This window comes from Lemur catta, chromosome 14, assembly GCF_020740605.2.
Source record: "Lemur catta isolate mLemCat1 chromosome 14, mLemCat1.pri, whole genome shotgun sequence".
NCBI lineage: Eukaryota > Metazoa > Chordata > Mammalia > Primates > Lemuridae > Lemur > Lemur catta.
Genome location: NC_059141.1, coordinates 49,148,448 through 49,167,524, shown reverse-complemented (window position 1 = coordinate 49,167,524; position 19,077 = coordinate 49,148,448). Strand labels below are relative to the sequence as shown.

Below are 19,077 nucleotides of genomic sequence, written 5' to 3'. Positions count from 1 at the left end.
GCACAGAGCAGGCCCTGTGGGTGTCCCTTGTGTGCTCAAGCTTCAGTGGGAGGGAGGCCAGGAACTCTGAGGAACTGCAACACACTGGGCATGCAGAGGGAGCGTATGGGATGGGACCCTCATGGTCAAATTAAGCAGCCACCTCAGCATCTTCTGCAGCTCTGTACAGAATGGTGGTGTGTGTGCACGTGTGTGTGTCACAGGGGACTAGAAAAGGAGGGTCTAGGACTAAAGACCCAAGGAGCAACCTGCAGACCCTGTAGGTAAATAATCAAATTATATCCCACATTGTGCAAAGCCCTTTTGCACACACGTGAACTAATTGTGACGGTGGTCCCACTTTCTGTCTGTAGGATTCGTTGCCATTTTACAGAAGATGAGATCGAGCTCCAGGGGGCTGAAGGGATGTGCCCAGGACCACAGAAAGCCAGAACCACAATCCAAGCTGGGGCAGGGATGGCACTTGTAAGGCAGCACAGGGAACGTGCCCCACGTGCCTGGCTCACTGCCCGGATCTGTAAGCAGGGTGGGAGGGACATCGGAGGGGGAGGCAAAATGTATTCAAAGGCCATTAAAAGTGAATAAGAAGACAGGTGCAGATCTGGCCTGTGCTTAGATGCGCTTCTTTCTCACATGAAAGGTAGCGTAGTATAGATAGTATTTTGTGCTTTGCTTCTCTCACTTGTCAGTATGTCCTAGAAATCTCTCCATATCAGTCCATGGAGCGCTTCATTGCTCTTTTTTATAGCTGCATAGTACTCCAGTGTGTGGGTATATCAGGGTTTATTCAACTACTCTCTCAGGGCACTTAGGCTATTTCCAACGCTGCAATGAATAACCTCATGCATGTTTATTTTTTGTATTGAAGAAGGTGTATTTTGAAGGAAGATTTCTAGCAGTGAGTGGGATTATTGAGTTGAAAGGTAAGTAAGTAGTTTTGTTAGGTATTGCCAAACTACCTATCCAAAGGGCTGTAACAATATGCATTCCCACAGTGATGTCTGAAAGTGCCTGTTTCCCCCCACCATAGTTTTCAATGTTTTCCAGTCTGATAAGTGAGAAATAGTATCTCAGGGTAAGTTTTAATTGGCATTTCTCTAATTATGAGTGAGTCTGTTTGAGGGTCATTGTTATATCTTATTTTATGAATTGTCTATTCATGTTTTTTTCCACTTTTCTATCAGCTTTTGATCTTCTGTTCCTCAATATTTGAGAGCACTTTTTTTTTTTTTTTTAAAGAGACAGGGTCTCACTCTGTTGCCTGGGCTGGAGTGCAGTGGTGTCATCATAGTTCATTGCAACCTCAAACTCCTGGGCTCAAGCAATCCTCCTGCCTCAGCCTCCTGAATAGGTGGGACTACAGGTGCATGCCACCATGCCTGGCTAATTTTTAAATGTTTTTTGTAGAGACAGGGTCTCACTATGTTGCTCAGGCTGGTCTCGAACTCCTAACCTCAAGCGATCCTTCCTCCTTGGCCTCCCAGAGTGCTAGGATTATAGTCATGAGCCACTGTGCCTGGCAGAGGACACCTTATATATCAGGGATATTAGTCTTTTGTTTGTAGTGTACGTTACAAATATTTTCTCTCAGTTTGTCAAATACTTTGTCTTTTGACTTTGGTTAAGACATTTTGTAGGTTTTTTGGTCAAAAAATTTTAAAATTTCATGTAATAAAAATGATCAGTCTTTTGTTTTACTGCTTCTGGATTTTAAGTCAGAGTTAGCCTTTCCCTACCCAAGGTTAAAGAGGAAGTCACCCGTGTTTTCATTTAGTAGTTGTGCTACTGTTTACATTCAGATCCCTAATCCACTTGGAGTTTATTTCTCTGCAAGATGTGAAATGTAAATCCCATTTTACCTTTTTCCAAATGGCTACCCCATTGTCCCAGCCCCATTTACTAAAGTCTGTCTTTACCCCAGTGATCTGAGATACCATGTTTGTCAGATCCTACATTTCTATACACATTCAGGTCTAATTCTGGACTTTCTATTATCTTTGCTTTATTTACTGGTTCATGCACCAGTGCCACACTGTTTTAATCACAGAGGCTTTACAGTGTGTTTTACTACCTGGTAGGGGTAGTTTTATTTCTTCTTCAACCCTTTCTTATGCTTCTAATTGATTTCTCTTGTTTAATCACATTGGCTGATACCTCCAGCGCAGTGCTGATTAGCAGAGGTGACGGGCACCTACTACTGATCTTAACAGATGCCTTCAGTGTTTCCCATTAAATGAGATACCAGCTTGAGGACTAGGGTATATATGTCTTAACATGTTAAAAGTATCCCTTAATTCCTATTTTCTTGAGTGTTTATATCATTAATAAGTGTAGAATTTTGTCCCTTTTTCAGCATTTCTGGAGATAATCATATGATTTTGTTTCCTTAGATTCATTAATATGGTATATGACATTACTTTGGCATGTTATCAATATTAATGGATTAATTTTGAACCAACCTTGCATTCCTGGAATCAATCAGAATTGGTCATGGTTAAAAAGAGAGAGAGAATGGAACTGGACAGCAATGGTCACAGCCACCATCATTGAACACTTTCTCTGTCCTCTACACACGAGACACAATCAGTCCTCAAAACAGCTCCGTGAAACTGGTTTCATTATTCTCATTTCACAGAGGAGGAAACTGGGAGTGGCAGTGGTGAAGTAGCCTGGCAACATCGCACAGCTTGCAAATGAGAGAGACAGGACTAGATGTTGGGGCTTGGGGATTCCACAGACCCTAATGATATGTGGGTGGCATTCTCTGGCTGTTATTTAGAGTTATTAAAATGCTAATTATCTGATAAGGTGTTGGCAGGGGAATATCTCTGTAGGAACTAGGGGGTGGGGAGGAGACTCTGCCCCTTCTTCTAGAAGCTTGAGTAGTCCTCCTCAACCCCCAGCTCAGCAGAGGAATGGCGTGGGGGCTGGGGAGGTGCAGCCAGCCAGGTGTGCTGTCAGCACGCAGAGTCTGCAGGGTGTTCTGCAGTCCACACAGCACGGTAGCAAGCAATCCTCAAAGGCCTGCCGAGTCCTCTTCCAACCTCAGCCTGGCTCTGCCTTGGTGTTTACGTCTCAGGCTCTGAACAGTGTGGGAGCAACTCGGAGAATGAAGACTGGTCCAGGGACGTGGTGGGCTGGGAGGGAACAAAATGCAGAGAAGAAAACTCTAACTCTCCACTCCCTGTTGGTCCTGCCTGCCCTGTTTTCTAAGAACGGGCAGGCGGCCGAGGGATTATGTAACTTCTGGTGGGCACGGCAGATGGTGTGCTGGCTCAGACAGCATCAGGCCCGGCACTGACACTAACCTTCCCTGACGTGGCACCCGGGCCTCCTCTGCTTTGGGGTGTAGGGTCAGAGGACAGGGGCACGAAGCAGGGTAAGAAGTGGCCCAAACTCTTGTCATTCAGCTCAACAGCCGTGGCCATGAGAGAGAAAACAGGGCAATGGGATCGTTCCCCCCACCCCCCGCCCCACGGCCAACAGATCTCAGGATGTCACAGCCCTGGGGTTCCCAGCTCTGCAGGCCTCCTTCCTCCTCAGATCAGCAGCCTCCTCCGAGGCTTTGGAGAACAGTTTCCAAAGCACCTCTCTGGGTGTTTTCTCTCTTGGTCCTAACTGCCATTTAGCTTTTTTTTTGTTCCTTTTGCTAGTGGGTACATTGATGCTCAAAGAGGGTGAGGGATTTGCCTGCCACACAGAGACAGACTTGGCCTTAGAGCCAAAGCTTGCAGACTCCTACTCCAGTGCTCTTTCCAAAGGTGTCACCAACAGGCTCTCCCCTCGCCGAAAACCCCAGGCAGTCACCAAGTCACCTGCAGCCATCCTGAGCCACACCTGCAGGACTTGACAGACACGGACTCTGACAGCCGGAGGAATTGCAGAACTCCCTGGCAGGACCCTGCCCCACCTTATATCTAACAGCCCGCATGTCAAGAGAGGAGTGCTAGAAAGAAAGAAGGGGGTAAGCAGTGATTTGTGGGTTGATTTCCTTCCAGGTACAAAGAAAAGGCAACTGACATTCACTGATCATGCCCATGTTGTTTAATCTCCCAACAACCAATCAGGGCCTCCACTTTACAGTGAGGAGATGCAAGCTCAGGGAGTTGCAGTTAGTGGTGGAGCTAGGACTTGATCCCAGGTTTTCTGATTCAAGGGTGGACCCTCTTCATTTGGACAGATGAAGCTCAGAGAGGGAAAGGGACTGGCCCAATGCCACACAGCAGATTAGCTATGTGGCTAGGATTAGAATCTGACCTTCCCTCAGGTTCTCAACTCAGGGCTTTTTTTGCTGTTGTTTCCTGCATGTGTGTGTACAGAAGTGGGATGGACCAGCAGGAAAATGTGGGGCCAGATCAAACTTGCAGCAGGGGTCACTGGTCCAGCAGCCCTGGCTGCCCTGGGCTTGCAGGCAGGAATTCCAGATCAGCCTGTGGCGGGGGCTCCTCACAAAGGCTAGCAGGCCCCCAGCTGTGAGGGTAGTAGCAGAGCCAGGCTTGCTGCTGCCTCAGCTGAGGGCCTGGAGATGTTTCATCTCCCAGAGATGCTCCTTGAATCTTAGAACTGGACGTGGTGCCATGGAGGGCCTGTGTCAGCCCGTGGCTAGAACTGCTCCCCTGCACCAAGCCCAGCTCCTGCTAAGCAGCTGGTAGCAGCTGCTGTGGAGGGCTGAGGCCTGGAGTCAGACCCTGGCCATGGCCTTCAGATATACCTTCTCAGCCACACCTGCTCCCAGGCCTCAGAGCCAGTGCCCATGCAATGGGCATTCTCTTGAGCCACTAGAAGGCAAGGTGGAGAGGGGTGATCAATGGCCTTTAAGTAGGAAACAAACATTTTAAAGGGTCCTGGACTAGCTGTGCCTTGTGAGGGCCACCTTGCAGATAGGTACAAAGTTACCAGCCCAGCAAGTGTCTGCCACTCTTTCTCCACGCAAAGGGGCCGAGGGCACCTCACTGCAAAACTCAGTTAATTCTCTGTGGCTCTGCTGGATTCAGTGAATAAATTCTTTCTAACCTCAGGGGCTCTGACCACTGAAGATGTGTCTCTGGCTTCCAGTGTGCCTGGTACAGAGTAAGTGCTCAAAGAAAGCAAGCAGGAGAAAATGAAGGGAGGGGAGCAGGCAGGCAGGAGGGGGAGGCTATAGGCAGAGGGACAGGGCTCTTCTAATCCTTTGGTTGCATGCCCACAGTGGCAAGCCCACACACGGTAAGGGACAAAGTCACGGCTGCCTCCTGGGCAAGTGAGCCCTGACCTCAAGGTCCTCATTCACCCATTCTACGGAGATTTACTGAGCACCTTCTGCATGCCAGGCACTGTGCTGGGTGCCAGGGACACTCATGAGTGAGCAAAATGGAGCCAGCCTCCCCAGTCCCCGGTGTTACGGCGGCTCCCCTATCACCTGCTCATTCCAGCCTATCTTGCCTCACCACACTGACCCTCTTGCCCATCGCCAGGGCCCTGGCTTGGTGACATGGACAGGGAAAGGGTACCAGGCTGCCTCATACAACAGACCCACCCCACTCCACCCCGGGGCACTACTCATCAGAGTCTCACTCTGCCCTGCTGTGTCCCAGAATGACCAAAAGTGGGATGGGGGAGGGGGTCATCAACCACGTTCCTGGAATTTCTAACTCCACTTCTTGTAAGCTCTGCATCCTGCATAGGTGCCCAGGCCCCTGGCTGGGCAGGCGGGCGCCTCTGATTGCATTACAGAGCTGCTTGCCTTCGGTCTGTCTCCCGATGCCAGCAAGGCCTCCAGACGCCGCTCCGGGCCTCTGGGGATTGCTGGCTCCTGGGTGATCTCAGCAGAAGACTTTCATCCCAGACCTTAGGGATGCCTCCTGGGTCAGGGCAGGTCCAGATGGGTACTGGGAACCAGAAAAGCAGCCTCTCTTCTCTCCCTGCCCTTCTCCCTGGCACTCTGGCCAACCTGGAAGCTGCTACTTGGGGACTCCGTGTCCCCCTGCTCTCCTGCCCAGAGATGTACAGGGAGAGACTCTGGGCCCAGCCCAGCCAGGGGTTGGCCAGATTGGGGTTTGGGGAAGGGCAGGAAGAGGAAGGAAGACAGTGGACATCAATGGCGCACCCACTCTGTGCAGGACTGCACTGTGTGTTAGTCCACATCACACCACCCATGGTGCAGGCATTGTTATTGTGCCCTCCCATGAACAAGGAAGCTGAGGTGCACAGAGGTGGAGCCACCTGACCCAGGTACTCAGGAAGGTTCAAATCCTTCTAACACCAAAGCCTGTACCTCTTTCCACTGGACTAAGAAGAGACCCCTGGCCCTAGAAGCTTTGTTTCACTAGACGATCAGATGCAAGTCAGTAGCCGAATTTGGAATTCGTTTCCTGGTGGATGTGCCAAACGTGCCCACCCCACACCTCCACGCACACATCCCCACCAGGACAGCCCTCTCCACTCCCCAAACTCCGCTCATTCTTCAAGGGCCAGTCAAGCACCATCTTTCACCAGGAAGTTTTCCCTGAACACCCAGGCCCTCAAGAGCCTCCTCTTGACATCACAGGCATTTCTTATTGTGCCACCCAATATGTGGTGCCACAATGACAATGATGACAGTGAATGGTACCTGGCACTTTAGGATGTGCAAAGGACCTTCATGTATTATCTTATTTAACCCCAAAACAATCTGATGAGATTGGTGCTATTACTAGTCCCATTTTACAAATGAAGAAACTAAAGCTCAGAGAGGCTAGGCAACTTGCTCTAGGACACACAGCCAGATGGTGGCACAGCCGGGATTTGAACTCAAGTAGTCTGACTGCAGAGCCTGCTCTTTAAACACCACATCCCTCCCAGTACAGACACATGTTGGCTTGTGCTTGAAGGGGTTCCTGTCTTTGCACCACCCTATACGCCCCCAGCATCAGAGGCCTGGCACACGGCTAATGCTTCAAGAAGTAACACCAGGCCCACCCATTCTTCAACAGTCAGGCCCGTGCTTTTCCACCTCTGAGTCCAGAGCCCAGCACTTGCTCAGACTGAATCAATGTGCACGTGCACCTGTTTTAGGGCTGCACCAGTGTTCTGATACCCGATGTGGGGACAGGATCCTCATACCCCACCCCCAAGATCAGCCTCCCCTTTCCCCTGAGATGAAGGAGTGAATGGCAAGGGGGCAGGTCTGGCGGTCTGTTCCTATCACACATTCCGCAGGGCCCCCTTGAGCCTTGGAGGGGGTGGCGGGGTGGGGACCAAGTGCTTCTCTCTCATTCCCAGGATGGCTCCATCGGTGAGGTCCTTCCCTGCCTCCTGGGTCCTGCTTGGCGTCTGGGGGTCTTGCTCTCTGATGCAGGAGATGCTTATGGAGCAGGAAAAGGGGACCGAGGTCCTGGAGGGTGATTTATGGCTTCAGAGAGATGGATAGAGAGAGACAGAGAAAGAGAGAGAGACACCCAGGGCCACATAATGCGCACAAGGGCATTCCAGTCAATATATTGACTTTCCGGAAGGGCCTCTGTAAACACAAGTGGTTCTGGGCCTCGGCTACCTCTGTTTCTTGCTAGCTGCTGGGGCCTCTTCAGATAGAACCAGACAAAAAACCCACATCCACTAAGGATCATCCTTCCACCTCTCTCCCACCCCAAACTCACAGATAGGGAGGGAGGCCAAGCAACCAGGACCCAGAGACAGAAAGGCACTTGCCCAAGGTCACACAGTAAATGAAGGACAAGAACCAGAGTTTCCTAACTCCTAGGCCAGGAGTGCTGAGCCTCCATGCCCTCACTCTCTTGGAGGAAGACTGCTCTGCATCACAGGTTCTCTCCGGAGCAGGCTGTGCACCAACAGCCCCAGAGTGCTCACTGCGTGCAGGGCACCATGCTAAGGGCTTCGTCATACATCAGTTCATGTGATCCTCAAAGCAACGCCATCAGGATGATATTGGTATCATCCCCACTTTACAGATGAGCAAACAGAGGCACAGTGCAGTTTGGTGAGCTGCCCAAGGTCACCCAGTGACAGTGTGAGTGACAATGCTGGGAGGTTATGTTAACCTCAAAATTCCAGTCGGCCATGCCAGGCACACTTTTACACCTGCAGCAAAGGCCCTGGGAAAGGGCCTCTGTGAGGAGGGGGGTGTGGGGACAGAGCAGCTGGGGGCTTCCCAGAGGTGGTGATGACAAATGACCCTTCCCCTCTGACTGAAGTGGCTGGGCCGAGGATGCCGTCGTTCCCTGCTCATCCGCTTTGTGTTCCCTGGTGGAGGCATGGCAGAAGGCAGAGGAACACCTCCTGTGCCCCACCTCAACACGATCCCTACCAGTGATTAAAAAGCATTTTCTGGGCTCACGCCATTTTCAAGAGCCACAGAGAGGGATCAAAGGATAAGGAATCTTTTGGTCTCAAGTCCCTGCCCCAGGTCCTGGCCTGCAGGGTCAGAAGCAGCTGAGAGCGCAGGCCCCAAGGCACACAGTTGAACCAGGATGCTGGGAGGAGAAACGGGCCAGGGTTTGGTTCCCCAAGGGTCAGAGCTACCCCAAGAGGGCCCCAGCCAGAGCAGATGCTGAGAGGCCAAACTTCCTGAGGGGGGCAAGTTCAGGCTGGCACCCCTGCCAGATGCCCAGCTAGCTAAGCTTCCACCCCATCCTCTCTCGGAAGGACCTGAAAAGGACAGTCAAGGTCTGGCCTTTGTCACCTCCTCCCAGGAAGCCCCAAGGCTTAGAACCTCTACTTTTTGCTGTGCTCTTCCCTGCATACTGGCTGTTGTCATCTTGTGGCATCTAGGACTCTCTGAATGCCATTTAACATTTCTGGAGTGGACATCAGCACCCTACACCCCAACAGTGACCTACCTCTCAGGGGTTAGGGCCAGGGCCACTTAGGGGTTCTGACCTGGGTCCCGGTCCTGCCTCTCCATCTTCCTAAGTGGGCATCCACCTCCTTGGTGGAGTTCTCACAGGGACAAAGTGAGGTTTCACAAATGAACGGGTTCTGTAAACTGTAAAGCAACATGCACATTGCTAAGGTTGTGACTTTCCTGTAGGCCTGCCTGCTCCAGAATGGCACATCTTACCCTAGACTTAAAGTGATGGCAGTCCCTTGCATGGGCACACCTGGGTGAGCAGAGGAGCCCTTTGGGAACCAAGGAAGTGGTAGGGACCGTGAGTCCAGCACGTGTGTTTGCACACGTGTGTCCACTTTCCATTGCTTCCACTGCTAGTCCATGCCCCAGCCACGCCTGCCTGAGATGCGGCTCTCCTTTAGGGATCCACTCACTTAAGCTCTGCTGGCCCCTTCTCCAGCAAATTCCAGAGGAGCCCTCACTCCTCCTGGAGGGAGACAAGCTGAAGCAGGAGCTGACTCAGGTCAGAGAGCCGATCTCCAAACCACAGCCCCTCCTACTGCCCTGGGTATGCTGGGAGCTGACTGCAGTAGACCCGGGGTCTGGGGCACAGGTCCTTCTGCGGGCAGTAGCCCAAGCTCGGGGGCTGGCTTAGGGCCCATCTATGCCCAACCTTCCTCCCTCTGGAGCACTAGGACCCACCAGCAGGCAGGCCCACTCCATCTGCCCGCGGCAGGGGGAAGCCGTCCTGTGTCCTGTGCCTTTCCAGCAGCAGAACCTGGCACTCGGGCCACACCCCGCTCTCTGTCCCAGGTGCAGGGCAGAATGAGGTCTCCTTATGCTGAAGGGCAGATGGCCTGGGTCCCAATCTGAAGAGGAATCCCCAACACAATACGACGGATGGAGCTTCCCATGCCTGGTGGTGACTCACTGTCCCCACATACACATACCTATTTATACACAAACGCGCCACAACCACACTCACCCAAACACACACACAGAACCGTATACATCACACATCCCCATATGCAAAAGGCACAACCGGTCTCAACACACACATCCATCTCCTGCACACACCCCACGCACACCCCACCTCCGCACACGACTAACACCCCAACACAACACCACACCTACCTCCCCTCCCACCGCACACTCCCACCTCCACCCACCTCAATACACACGCTCACCCCCTACACACTCTTTAATACATACTCTCACACCCACGAGCCTGCCTCCCCTGAAAAAACGAGCCGTGCAGCGCCGGGGAAGTTGCGAGGCGCTGGGGGCAGCCTGTTCTGGGAGGTGAGAAGGAGGGGGGCTCGGCGCTCCCTGCGCTCCCTCGCCAGGCGAGGCGGTGGCGGTGGCGTTAGAGCTCCCGGGGCTCCTGCAGACCGATTTAGCTCGGCCGGGGAGGGAGGTGGCGAGGGGGCCGAAGGGGTGCATGAGATGGGGGGCTGCTAGCGGGCACGGAATCCAGCCCCCCAGCTGCGGAGGGGCTACCCGGGCAGCTTTGCCGGGAAGGGTAAATGGGCAGCCCAGCGCTTTTGGAGGGAAGGAAGAGGAAACAAAAGGGGGGTGGAGCGGGGAGACGGCTGATTTATGCCTGCACTTCAGCAAATGTTTTCGCTGCTATTAGCGTCGCAGGAGCCGGGAGAAGGGGGCGCCGTGGCGATCTGTGGCTGAGCGCGCTCCGCCCGGGCTTGTCTGCCCGCGGGGGCGCCGCGGCTGGGCCGGAGTTCCAACCCAGCGCCACCCAGCTCCGCCGCCAGCCTTCGCCCAAAAAGGCCCAGGACGGGCTCACCTAGCCCGGACCCACCAAAGCGCGTCGGGCCGGGAACAACTCCCGCGGCGCCCCGGCGGGGAGCAGGCCCGACGGGGGCAGGAGGTGGCGCCCCAGCCCCAACTTAGGAGCCTCGCCCCGCCCTGGCCTGCGGAAACTGCCTTCTCCCGGTATTATTCTAATTACGGTACTTGAAATTGCCTTAAAAAAAAAAAAAAAACAGAAAGGAAAGAAAAGAAAAGAAACAGAAAAACACAGAACACACTTGTTTGGTTTCATTTTGCCTTCACAGCTTTAATGACTCTATTTGTGGAAGCTGTTTAGGAAGCTGGTGCGGAGAAGGAGGAGGACGCCAAGAGAAACGCTCTGGCCTGGGGCCGGCTTTCTCCCTGCCCTCGGGGGGCAGCTGCCTAGGCAGCATCGTCCTGGGCCCAGGGACGTCAACCCCAAGTCCCACCCTATGACCCAAACCCTCCCTTTTTTGCAGGCCTCAGTGGGCTTCAAGTTGCCTCTTTTTGAATCAACCCTAGCTCTGAGGTTCAAAAGACCTTATGTGTAGCTGGCAGGCCCTGGGGAAGGTTCTCAAGACTGTCCATTCAGAATCACTAACCTTGCTCTGTAAGCACCGGGAGTAGACGGATCCATCTCCCCTCCACCCCACCCCTAAAATCCTAGGCAGCCCCCAACCCTCCTTAGAAAACCTCCAGTGGCTCAGGGAAGCAGAGGTGGGAGGCAGACCTCATCTTAGGCCCGACAACCTGTGACTGGGGTGGCAGGACCTTCAGTCCAGGAGAAACTCAACGACAACGGCGGATGGAAGGACATTGGCTCCCGAAGCTTCAAAATAAAAACTAAAAACATATCTGTCCTCAATATACAAATGGGTGCAGAGCTCTAAAATGCTAACATTTAGCCCTGCAGCCCAGGAGAGCTTGGCTCATGATCTGTCTTAACTTCCCCAGGCAGCCCAGTGGCTCGGAAGATCAATGCTGGGTTGGGGGCCGGGAACACCTTTGGGCACTTGCGTAGTCTCAGAGCTTTGTCCTTTGGCCTTGCCCCTTCCACCTCTCCTGGGTCCATGCTCCCAACTCAACCCTCTTTCCTCCATCCAGCTACAAGTGCCAGTCTAACCCGGCTAGCAAAGCAATCTTAACTTTAGCTGCCTGCATTAGGTGGTGCTTCAATTTCAGAATCTCAGCCCCAGACCCATGACTGTGGGTCTCCAGCCCAGGTGGAATGAAGGAGCCCAAAGCACTACACTGAGGTTTATGAGGTCTGAGCTCAAATCCAGGCTCTACCCCTGAGTCCCAATGTGACCCTGCCCAAGTTGGGCCTGTCCCAAAGCTTCAACAGTTAAATAAGTGGATTGGAAAAGAGGAGAATTTTTACTTTAAATTTATCCTACAGAACTTCCTGTTTGGAGGTGGGAAGGGGAAAGAGGCAGAGGGGAGAGATTATAGGAGAAATTCCTCCCCTGCAGTGGTACTTTCATGTTAATGAGAAAACCCATTAAGACACTTGACTTTCCATTTGTTTAAGTGAGATGGGTGTTTGCTATAGTGAGTGTGGAGGGAGACAAGGAGAGGCCATCACGCCACACACACACACACACAGGCACACAAAGCAGACACTAGAAAAACTCTGGTTTTAATTGCACTTTAAAGAGAAGTATTATCATGACACCTCTGCTTCTTCTCAACCATCCCAGCCAGAGGCCAAGGAAAGGCTCATTAAAAGCTCCAGGAAGGGCTGAGGGTTGGGGTGGGAGGAGATTTCCAGGGCCAACTAAAGCTTTTGAAGTGGCCTCTCCTGGCCAGTCACTTGCTGGTATCTCCTTGTAGGGTTGGGGTTTTATGCTTCCAGTTTTGATTTCTCCACCAACAGACTTACTTTATGGCTTAAAAAAATTCTCGGTGCTGTAAAGGGAGCTCATTCCCATATTCACTGGGGATGGAGGTGGGGGAAAGGAGAGAGGTGTCTGTCACTTGAGGGGAGCTGGGACTCCCCCAGGAAAGAGCCCTCTCTGTAGAAACAGCCTTCCTTGCCTCAGCTCAATCTGAGGCTGATAGCAGAGGGGTGGATGAGGATGGGAGGAAGGATCCAATGTGGTCTGAATCAGCCTGGCTATTGGACAGGAGCCCTGCCTTCATACAAGTTCTTCGATTTGTGGTTGAGTGAAGGCGAGAGTTGGGGAAAGCCAGCACGCTGACCTTGGTTTTCCCATCAATGAAATGGGATTCATGAGGGATCCACTGGAAAAGCCCAAAGAACATCTGAAAGAAAGATGCTCTGTGCCTGTGGCATTAGAGAAAAGAGATTGTGTGGGAGGAAGAGACATGTCCCCCCTCCTGAAGGCAGGTTTCTAAGGGCCATACATTCTGGGCAATGAGAAGGCTGCAGGCCGACCCCACCAGTTGGCCCCTCTCCAGGCTGGTGGGCAGGCAGCTCCCGCCGTGCTAAGTAATGAGCACAATTCCAACACCGCTTCTGCTCGCTAGTGAGAAATCAAAGCCGGGTATTAGAGGCCATTTCTCATTGGGCACCGTTGGTGCCCAAATCCATCAAAGCCCTGGGCCTGGGGTTTCTTCTGGGGAAGGTGGGGGCTGGATGCTTTGTTAAGCAGGAAAGGCAGGCCACCTCCAGCCTTCCTGGCCAAGCCCACCCACCCAGAGAAATACAGGGCAACCAGTCTTGTCTTTCTCCTGCCTACTGGAGCCTCCCCTGCCCCCAACTCCAGTAACCTCAGGATTCATTCCTGATCCTACTGCCCTGCTGGTACAAAAACAGTTTCCCAAGACTCAACCCTGCCCATGTGCCATTTACAGAGACTTCAGCTCTTCAATCACCTCTTCAAACACCCTCAAACCAGAAACCAACACCCCGTCCCAGGCCCTCCCTCCCACGTCTAACTGCGCCCTTTAAAACAAGGTTGGTCAATTCAGCAGCCTGCCTGCCCCCTCCCCATCATTACCTTCCAACTTCAAAACACTGCCGTAAATACCAGAGTCTGCCCAAATCATAATTAACTTGGATCAAATGATTGAGTGGCGTAACTTTACAGCACAGGGCTTGCAAAAAAAAAAAAAAAAAAAGTGAGGTGCTAAAACCAAGCCCTCACTCCTGGCCGTGGGAATTATTAATTCCAAAAGGAGCAATCTTTGGCTATGGGGATGGGGGGAAGGGCGGATGTCAACATCGCAGCGGAAGGTGGCGATGAGAGGGGGCTGCGTCATCGCGTCTACTTTCTGCTCCAGTTTTCCTGCCCCATTCTCAGCCTCAACTCAGAGAGGACTCCGTGCAGGATGACCCCCTCCCCCGTCCTCACCCTGCTCCGGAGCCGAGGCTCCAGGCGGCTGCAGCCGGCCCACCTGCTTGGGTTCGGGTACCAGACAGAGGCTGGCTCCAGTGAGTCCACCGGCTGCCCGGGAAGTCGCAGCCGTCAGTAGCGCCTGGTCCAGTTACAGGACGAGCGAGACATGTACACATGTCCACGGCGGGAGAGGCGGGTTGGAATTTTATTTTAAGAGCCTACCAACCCTGTGAACGCATCGTGCTGGGTCCAGAGCAGGCGCCGTATGGAGGAGAGCGCACCTACTCTGTTCCCGGACGGTGAGAATGTCAGTGACCCATTTAAAGGGAAACTCGGCAGGATCGCTACGTACCTCCGCCCCTTTCCTACATACACACCAACACCCAGAAAAAAATTCTTCCAGACCTGCGGGCCCCGCGACCTCGGGGAAAGCTGTGTGTGCAGAATTTAGCTCTCCCCCTTTCAGTAGCCAAAGCCCTTCACCCCGGCCTCCCCCAGCTGGCGGAGCGGATTGCGCGCTTCCTGTACTCCGCAGGTCTCTCCTCCCTCCCTCTGGTCTGCGGGTTCCTGTCCGTGCAGCGCGCCAGAACCTGGGCGAGCCGGGACCCGGACTAGGAAGTTACCAGGCAAGGCGAGCGCGCACCTTGCCCGTGCAGCCACAGTGTTTTTTTTTTTTTTTCCGGCGCCGAAGCTAGGCGCGCTGGGAGCCAGGAGTCCCCTGGAGGCGGGTCCTCCTGGAGACTCAGACCTCGACTCCGACACCCGTTCCAGGGAAGAGAAGCGATCCCTTCTAGGCAGGAGTAGGAAGCTTCCCGCTTACTGTGAACCCCCAGACCTGCGACCCCCGCGAGGTGACTACACCATCGCCCACTTTGGTGGGCAGAGAAATTTGCCTTCTAACTTGGGCGCTCCTGCCGCTTCCCTGCGCGTATCGACACGGCGAAGGACCACCTCAAGTTTCAGGGGAGACAGAGGCGCAAGGGTCCCCTCGCCGTTGTCCCCAGGCCCGATCGCTCCCTACCTGCTTGGCTCAGCCTCAGGTCCCAGCAGAACAGCAGCGCCAGCAGCAGGGCACCCCGCGCTCCGCTCCGGGCCCACATGCTCCCGCGGCCCGGCTCAGGCGCCTCTCCCCCAGGGCTCTCTCCCCAGCCCCAGTCTCGCCGTCGCCGTCTCCGCCGCCGCCGCCTCCTCCTCGCCGTCCTCCCCGGCGCCCGGCCGCGCCAGCCCGTGCCTTCCGTGGGGGCAGCGGCAGCCACGCCGCGCGGAGGGCTGCCCGGCGCTCGGAGCGCGAGGGGTGTCCGGCGCCCGCTCTCCAGCCAGGCTCCGGCGCGCCCTCCGGCTCCGAGCGCTCCCCGCGCTACTGCGCCCTGGCTCTCAAGTTGCGCGACCGAAGGTGAGAGAGCTCAGTGGCGCTCGCAGCGGCCGGCGCCGCGCCGTCCGAGTCCGTGAGCGCCTCCCGGAGCCCCGCCGCAGCCCGCGGCTCCGGCGCCCTCGCCGGTCCCCGCCGCCCGCCACAATGCCGAGCGCTGCCGCCCGCCGGCCCCAGTGAGTTCGCGAGCCGCGGGGACCGCGCGGCGGGGCGGGGCCTGGGCGGGCGGGGGCGGAGCCGGCGGGGGGCAGCGAGGGGAGACCCGACGGCCGTCTGGGCGCAGCAGCGGCATAGCTGGGGGACCCTTAGGGGGAGCCCAGAGCGTTGAAAAACTAGGCCGCTGGAGAATGGCTAGAAGCAGAGTCTGCCCGATTTCCGTTTCCAGAAATTGGCTTGGCTCTGTCAGCCTTCCCCTCTGATTAAATTTAGGACTCTCACTTTCGGCTCCTTGGTCTTCATTACGCCCTATGCCTTCAATATGTGGGGGTCTTTCCAAAAAAGGTTCCCCAAATGAGAACACTCAAATCCTAGTGAAGCTGGGGCTTACAGTTGTGTGAATTTGGGCATAGATTAGGACCATCCTGGCTGGCTCTATTTGTCTGTACGCCCTCCAGCAGAACTGTTTACCAGGCCCCTTGGGCCGCCCCTAAGTGACAGCAGGCAAAAGGGAGGATCAGCCATTTTGGGGCTCAGTGTCGACTTGGGCTGTGCCCCTTAGCTACTGTGTGACCTTGAGCAAGTTACTCAACCATTCTGGTGCTCCCTTCATCCTCATCTGTAAAATGGAGAATGATGATGGCTCCTTCCAAAAGGAGGTGTAGAATCGAGTGGGAAAAATGTGTATGGCAGCTACAACACAAGTGTCAATATTATCTCTTTCCAAGATTCTCCCCTCCCAGCCAGTCTGATTCCTGGGGGGAAGTCCTGACCATCCAAGGATTGGCCAGGGAGCATGTGGGGGCAGGTGAGGTTTGGAGAATGGGCAGTGTCTTGGGATTGAAACCCAAGGATCAGCAGAGATCCTCTATGTGCCAGGCACAGGGCTAAGTGCTGTCTACACATCATCTCAGTCAATTCTCTCAACAGCTCTCTGAAGTACCATTTAGAGCCCCATTTTACAGATGAAGGAACTGAGGCATGCCTGAGATCACACAGCTTTGAGTGAATGAGTGACTGAGTAAAGAAGACAGGGGAAGTGGGATTGGAAAGAAACCCTCTGTGCCTTGGAGCTTTCTCCCAACACCTTCCCCAGGCTGGACTGGGCTGGCAGAAGGGGCAGGCAGCCGACAGGAATGTCTACTCCACCTACCCCGATCTGTTCACTACCTGGGATTCTTCCTCTTTCCAGAGCTGGGATCTGGAATCATTCCTCAAATACAGGTGCAGCAGGCTGCTTCCAGAAGGGGTGAGGGAAGTCAGGGAGAGGTCAGTGAGGGTGGGCTGGAATAGGGCCAACAGCGGTGCTTCCTAAATTGGAAGAAAAAGAACTTGGGGGCCAGATCTGCTGTCTGGAAGGGGACCTGGTTGGTAGGGTGAGGGCAGAGAAGCAACAAGGGCCTGTCCCAGCTGTTTCCCCAGAGGAGAGATGAAGGCAGGACTGCCCAAAACCCCCTCCACACCCCTCTCCCACGGGCTTGGGTCTAGAGCTTCTGGGGTGGTGGTACATGCAGTCAGTTGACCTCCCCAATCCTCTCTGGAGAGGCACCCAGGATCGGGAGGGTGGATATGGGTGGACCAGGACTTCCTGGGGAAGGACTTTGGCCAATTGAGAAAGGTCCATGTGGGCAAAGGTAAGCGGGTTATTTTTAGCTTGGCTGGGGACAGCCCAGGCAAGGGCAGTGGATGGACGAGTCAGTGGCTCATTACACCCAGACAGCTCCACCCTTCCACGAACTGCAAACACACATGCACACACACACACCCCATGCACACCTACAAAGGTACACACAAGAAAACAAACACAGGTGCAAAATGACCCTCCCAGAAACATCACACATACAAATAGGCATCCAACCTCAGAGATATGCACATACTAAAGATACATGACTAAAAAAAAGCAAACACATACACAGGCACACACAACTAAAAGGACAAACAGGCAGGTGACTCTAAAGACAGATATTTAGTTACGTAACTGCTGCTAGGAAGCACATATAGGCACATGTGTACCAAGACCTACATCTGACTGTCATCCCCTGGACACAGGCTCATGGTCAAGGACATTATGCTAGAGAGCTCAGCAGGAACCTCAGCAGAGACAGGGTGGCAAGCAGAGACCACAGCATGCACCTGTGTGTTCTCTCTCTCTCTCTCTCTCTCTCTCTCTCTCTCTCTCTCCATGTCAGAAAGCCAGTGTGATATTGGAGATTTTTCTCAAAAGTTCTAGTCCTTGGAACTTTGGTGTTTAGGTGGTAAAGTGTATCTGGCAGTTCTTTCTAGTGCAAGTATCAGGTTTTGTGGCTTTGTTTAATTCCTGGCTGGAGAGAAGGGGGCCTGGGGGGGGGGCAAACAAAAGGAGGGCAGTCATTTCCCCTCCTGCCAGTCCCTGCCCACTTCCCTCCTCAGCCTAAATACTGTGAATTCCTGAAATATGCTCATGGGGGCTGTCCTGGGCCCTGCTTTCCTTCCTGGACTCCAGCACAGGGTGGGGGGCTTAGCACATGGGGAATCTCTCTATAACTCCCCTGCGCCCTTCCTCCTGTACGGAGTCTCTGGGAGAATGCCCCTTCTACAGCCACCTGCTGCTGAGCCAGCCACTGCAGATGTGGCTCCTTCCCAGACCAGGCATCGCAGAGTGCTGGCCCTCGCTGGGGTCAGGGAAAGGGCTTCAGAGGGGTCAGACGGCCCTGAGCCACAACTTTCCCTGGGATAGGTGAAGAATGGGCAAGGCAAGTGTGTTCCCCATGATGGATCCAGCACCTAAAACTATTTCCCTGCACAAAATAGGAATGCAAGCAACATTGATTGAGTGGGCACAGTAATGAGGCTGGGGGAAGAGGGGTTAATGGTCAAAGGGCTTCCAGCCTTGCCAAGTGAGCGCTGGAAGAAGCCCCCTACCTCCCCTCCCCTCCATTTCCGGGGACCCCCAAGGGTTCTGGGGCTGGAGGTGCCATAGCAGTGCTCTCAACTCCGTCCTGGATCAGGTTCTGACCCCTAGTGGGGGCTGCAGATGCTTCCACCGGCTACCCTCTTTTCTCTCAAACCAGATGAGTGCGTAGGAGAAAGAGTTCTGGAATCCATAGAGTTAAGCTGATGGTGTGGCCCTAGACCTGGGGGACTGCTCTTAGCGACTGGGAGATCTCAGGCTAATTATGAAACATTTCCAAGCATCAGTTTCCATAATTGTAAAATGGGAATAATAACTACCTCACAGGATTAAAAAGAATATGCATAAAGCCCCTAATCTGGCTGAAGAGAAACGGCCTATTTCATAACAATTATGATTTGAAAGCAGCTGTAGGGACGCCCCGCAGAAGTGCCCGCGGCTGGGGGTTGGCGCCTCCCTGTCCGCCGGCCGCGCGCTCGCGGGGCCACTAGGGGGCGCTCTGCAGCTCCGCCTCCTCCTCGGGCGGCGGGTGGCCCGGGGCGAGGGTCTCTCCGCCCGGCTGTCGGGGGAAGAGGCTCCCAGACGACTCGGTTTGCAGGATCTTGAGTGGGAGGCTTGGGGATGAGTCCCCGATTCCTCCTCTGAGTCGTCCCGCTCGGAGCAGACCCCAGACTCCGGACCCAGACGAGGGGGAGGAGTCTAAGGTTGAAGTCCTCCTTGCTTTGCCATCTCTTTGCAGTAATGTGATTAAAGCTACTGTAGAGCGTTT

General features: G+C 54.1%; 1 protein-coding gene across 2 annotated transcripts in view; it reads right to left on the bottom strand.

The window, feature by feature from the left end:
* The window catches only part of UNC5B (unc-5 netrin receptor B), an 81,333-nt gene extending 65,887 nt beyond the window's left edge, over positions 1 to 15,446 (bottom strand). The window contains exon 1 of one of the 2 annotated variants that reach the window (XM_045569153.1): positions 14,915 to 15,446. In XM_045569153.1, the coding sequence (XP_045425109.1) occupies positions 14,915 to 14,993 (79 nt within the window). In that variant the 5' untranslated portion in view covers positions 14,994 to 15,446. The remainder of the gene's footprint in view (positions 1 to 14,914) is intronic. The other variant, XM_045569154.1, reaches the window with a different exon arrangement.
* Positions 15,447 to 19,077: the final 3,631 nt, after the last annotated feature.